This window comes from Biomphalaria glabrata, chromosome 11 (genome assembly GCF_947242115.1).
Source record: "Biomphalaria glabrata chromosome 11, xgBioGlab47.1, whole genome shotgun sequence".
Lineage (NCBI taxonomy): Eukaryota > Metazoa > Mollusca > Gastropoda > Planorbidae > Biomphalaria > Biomphalaria glabrata.
Window position 1 is genome coordinate 18,920,625 of NC_074721.1, and position 4,447 is coordinate 18,925,071.

Consider the following 4,447-nt stretch of genomic DNA (forward strand, 5'->3'; position numbering starts at 1 on the left):
CATATTTAAAAAAAAAAACAAAAAAAAAAAAACAAAAAAAAAACAAGGTTACAATGATGTTTTATGTGGAAACACAAACTCAGAATCGCCCCCCCCCCCTAAGTGGTTTACTCAGGCAGGTAAAAAGGCGGTTTCAATAGTCAACAAAAAAAAATATCACAATCTATGAGCTACAGACAATCCTAAACCACAACATTATCTCCAACCATAAAAAAAGACGTTTACAGTATTAAAAGTTGAGCTGATAGGATTATATCGTTAGTCCCACACAGGGTACGGATGTATATTAATGTTATTATTATGATTGCAGTGTCAATATTCAATGAAAAGATAGTCATAATAATGTGGTTCAGTGTGAGCCTGGCCTAACGGATGTTTGTTTAAATAATCATCTAGTTGATGGTTCTGTCAAGTTTCTCGCATTCAAAGCCTCAAAGATAAGACTTTTCCCTTTAGTTGAAGTGTCTAAAGTAATTTGCTGATTTTCATTATATTACATGAGTTTATATTACATGAGATTTTGATTATATTACATGAGTTTTGATGAATGGTTAGTTCTGTTTGTTAAATCTTGTTATAAAATATACTTGACTTACATTCATTCCAAATGCAGTATTTTTCTGTTAAAACAAAAGCTTTCTTTGAATTGTTTATAGTGTGTACAACAAAGAACACTGATTATAGTAAATACAAATATTTCTTGTAACATGATTTTTTTTCTGAAAAATACAACAACAGCGTTTTCATAAATGTCGTAACAATTAACTGATACTTTTTGTTTCCATACGTACAGTCTACCCTGTTTGTTTTTTTTAAATAGTAATTTAAATCTTCTGAACAAAAAAATTATTATATATTGAATTTCAAAAATTATAAATTTCAAAAGTTGCACTAGAACTTGGCAAGAATATCATGACATTGAATTCACCACATCTTTCTAGTTTTTGAAATATAAACTAATAGCAGTTTTTTCCCTTTCGGTTGCAGCTAATAATGGACCCTTTTTAGTTATAATATTTCTGACATATTTGTCTAGAGTGCCAACTTCAATAAGTTTCATAGGTCAGGATAGCATTGGGATTGTCATTCAACTTCATCCAATACATTTCAGTGTCAACAAAAATACAAAGTTACTGAATAGAATATTTGAGGCTCGTCGTCTTTCATGGTTGTTCCTACAAAGCCTCAGACGACGACTGTTGTTTTGCGGCTATCCTTAAATAAACAACGAGGTTAAACGTCCTTGGGGTGGACGGGCCGAACACCTGGGTGAGACTGTACCTTTTTGGATTATCTTATGGTCAGCGCTTTTGACTAATGAGCTACCAAGGTGTGTTGGCAGGGAAGTCGGGATTTTTTTAAAGTGATTTTTAAGTCAACATTAAATGACATTTGTCAATTAGGGGTGGGGGTGAGAGGAATCGGTGGGGACAGGCCCGCACATTGGCAAAAGTAAGCTACCCATATATATAGTAGCTGATGACTTGTGTGCCTGGTTACTTGTCTTCCTTAGTCGTATCTACCAGACGTTTCTCCGGGTTTTTCTGAGTGTTTTAAATATTATAAGTGCTTCATTTCTGAATTTTCTATTTCTTTCGAATTTCATTAAAATGGATATATTTGAAAAGTTTGATCTCGTGGAAGACAGAACCCTCGGCTATGGTCATTGTGGCCGAGTGGTACTGGCGTATTCCAAGAAAAACAAAGCTAAACAGTGGGCAGTCAAATTATTTGATGACCAGAGTGACCAGGGTGAGAAAGAAAAGTTGAAGCATCTATTTACCAAGGAAGTGAAGATCAGACAGAAGTTAAATCACCCACTGATCGCCAGCTCGTGCGTGGCTTTGAAATACGACACACACTTTGCCATCTGCAGGCAGTTTTATCCAAACGGCTGCTTGAAGGAAAAGATCAAGTCGGTGACTGAGGAGGAGGCCGAGCGGTACCTCAGCAACATCTCGTCGGCCTTGCACTACATGCACCTCAAGCGCATCTGTCACATGGACATCAAGCCAGCCAACATCTTGATCAACTCCTACAATGAGGCTGTGCTGACTGATTTCGATTTGTCTATGGAGATTCCCCCAAACGTTCAGAAATGGAACAGTTATGGCGGAACTTTGGCGTATCTGGCACCGGAAGTGAGCAACCCACATGGCTGCGACCCGTTCAAGGTGAGTTTTACTAGTTTCTACATAGCTTAGACCTATATCAACTCTCTTTGTCTGGCCAAAAGTTTGTACACGTTATTTCTTAGACACCCAATCTGAAATCAAGCTGAAATTTTGCACAATTTTTTTTTTTTAACCTGAAAACACAGGAATTAATTATTTTTTCTTTTTGGTATAGGAAGTATTGGTATAAGTTGAATTATCCCCCTTTATAGGCCCCCGCTTTAAAGTAAGCTTGAAACAAGCAATTCATAACTAAAAAATATTCTATAATCATTAGCACCTCACTAGCAGAGTGGTTAGTACCTCAGCCTGAGGAGACGTGATCCATGAGATCGAATTCAGAATGTTACTTTTTTTTAAAATTTCTTTTTAAAACTGTTAGTTTCTTCCCCACTCCACTTTCCCAACTGGTCCAGAGCTAGGAGTTAGCGTAGTGATAAAGCTAAAAGCATGAAAAGGTGCTAAACAAAAACAATAGGTCAAAATCTTTATTGTTGTTGGTCAATTTCTTTTACAAATTTAATTATAATCTTTAAATTTTTTTATTTTTTTTAAAATATGTTATTCTGTTGTTTAAAACAGCCAGATATGTATAATTTAGAATTCATGCGCCCAGGTTGTATTAACAACTTAAACACAAAATGGCGACCATTAAGCCAACTCTTTTTTTTTGTCAAAAGCTACTAAAAAAATGTGTAGTCTTGATACATTCATTAAAATTAGAAGCGTAACTAAAATGTACAACTAGAAGAATGGAATGCTTATCATTTATTAAGGAAAAGTTTAGGGTTAGGGTTAAGACTTGTCTAACGTAAACGAAACTTTAATGCAGAGAGAGAGAAAGAGAGATTGAGAGAGCGAGAGATTGAGAGAAAGAGACAAAAGAGAGATGTGTAGACATGTTCAAAGTTCTAATACAACATGGAGATGACCTATAATTGTACTGTTCACTTTGAACATACCCCGTGGTTGTACATTGGACAATTTCACGATAAACTAAACAAAGTTAAAGCCGCTACATTGGAGCTTCCACTCAATAAGTGTAGAAAACAGAAGATCCCACACTATAGATTCTGCAGTTCTAAATGGCTTTAATGGACCTCATTCACTAATCGTAAACAAAGAACATTTTGCCACGTGGTTCTCTAATCTTCTATACAAATGACGCAATCCATAAAGGCTGTCACGTGATACGTAGATACGAAGTTTTTCATTTTTTTTTATCAATATTATCACGTGGCTAAATGGTGTTTGTTTACGAGTGGTGAATGAGGTCCATTAGAGTTATTATTTAAGAGTGTAACATAATCTGCCATACAGATCGCAATGTCTTAAATGGGATCTTTACTTTTGAAATAAATCAATGTTCAGGAACATTTTGCGCATCGTTGTCTAACACTAGATCTAAAGCCCAAACATTGGAATATTATAAAGTCTAGTAGATTGAGTAGATTGATATATGGGGGGGGGGGGGGGGGGGGGGGAGGAGTGCATGAAATTCCATGTATATTTTTTTAAAATCTAACATTCGTTAATTGTTAGGAGAAAATTAATCGCTCTATAAGTTTATGACTCTGGCATTATTGTTTTTTTTTTCTCTAGGTTTTATAAAATATTTATCTTGTTATAATGTACTGGTAATAACAATAATTACATTTAGTTATAATTATTTTTTATTAGCTTATGCTTGGTTTTAAATTAAATTTTGACAAAACAAGCTCCGACAATATGATGTTAAGTTAGACAAATTGTAGAACCTGTAAAAAAAAATAAAAAATGTCAATTTTACTGTTTTTTTAAGCCAAGATAATGCATTGAGGGAGAATGAAATTGGGTTAAAATATTGAACCAGGCCAGGCACCATACCAGCCCCGTTCGGTATTTAGTAATATTTAAATGTGAATAATTGGGTGACTACACAATACTAGACTGTATTAAATTATAAATAAGTAATTAGCACGAACAACTTTGAAGCATTTGATCTGTTTTTAGTCGAAAATTGTATAATTGCTCTTTAAAAAAATGAAAAATAAAATCCCCAAAGAGTTAGGCCGAACGTGGGCGGGTACGCTTTTACTGTTCCCTCCTCATCGGATTGGCCAACGATACTTACCTTTTTTTTTTTGGGTTAAAAATGTGGGCGGCGCGAACACCTTACCGCTCTCCTCTCCCGAGTCAGCCACGACACCTGGAAGCTTCCATCGAGACCAATCGCCATTGTTTGTCTGATATATACCTAACGGCCGTCTGTGTCGGTTCTGTTCAAAACTGTT

At 35.3% G+C, this 4,447-nt stretch overlaps 1 protein-coding gene across 1 annotated transcript; it reads left to right on the forward strand.

Annotated features, from left to right (window-relative positions):
• Positions 1 to 1,610: 1,610 nt before the first annotated feature.
• LOC129928940 (aurora kinase-like) lies at positions 1,611 to 2,204 on the forward strand. The gene has a single exon (XM_056045535.1). The coding sequence runs from the start codon at positions 1,611 to 1,613 to the stop codon at positions 2,202 to 2,204; it is 594 nt and encodes a 197-aa protein (XP_055901510.1).
• Positions 2,205 to 4,447: the final 2,243 nt, after the last annotated feature.

Coding starts and splice junctions, on each gene's coding strand:
- LOC129928940 (XM_056045535.1), top strand. CDS start 1,611: ATGGATATATTTGAAAAGTTTGATCTCGTGGAAGACAGAACCCTCGGC.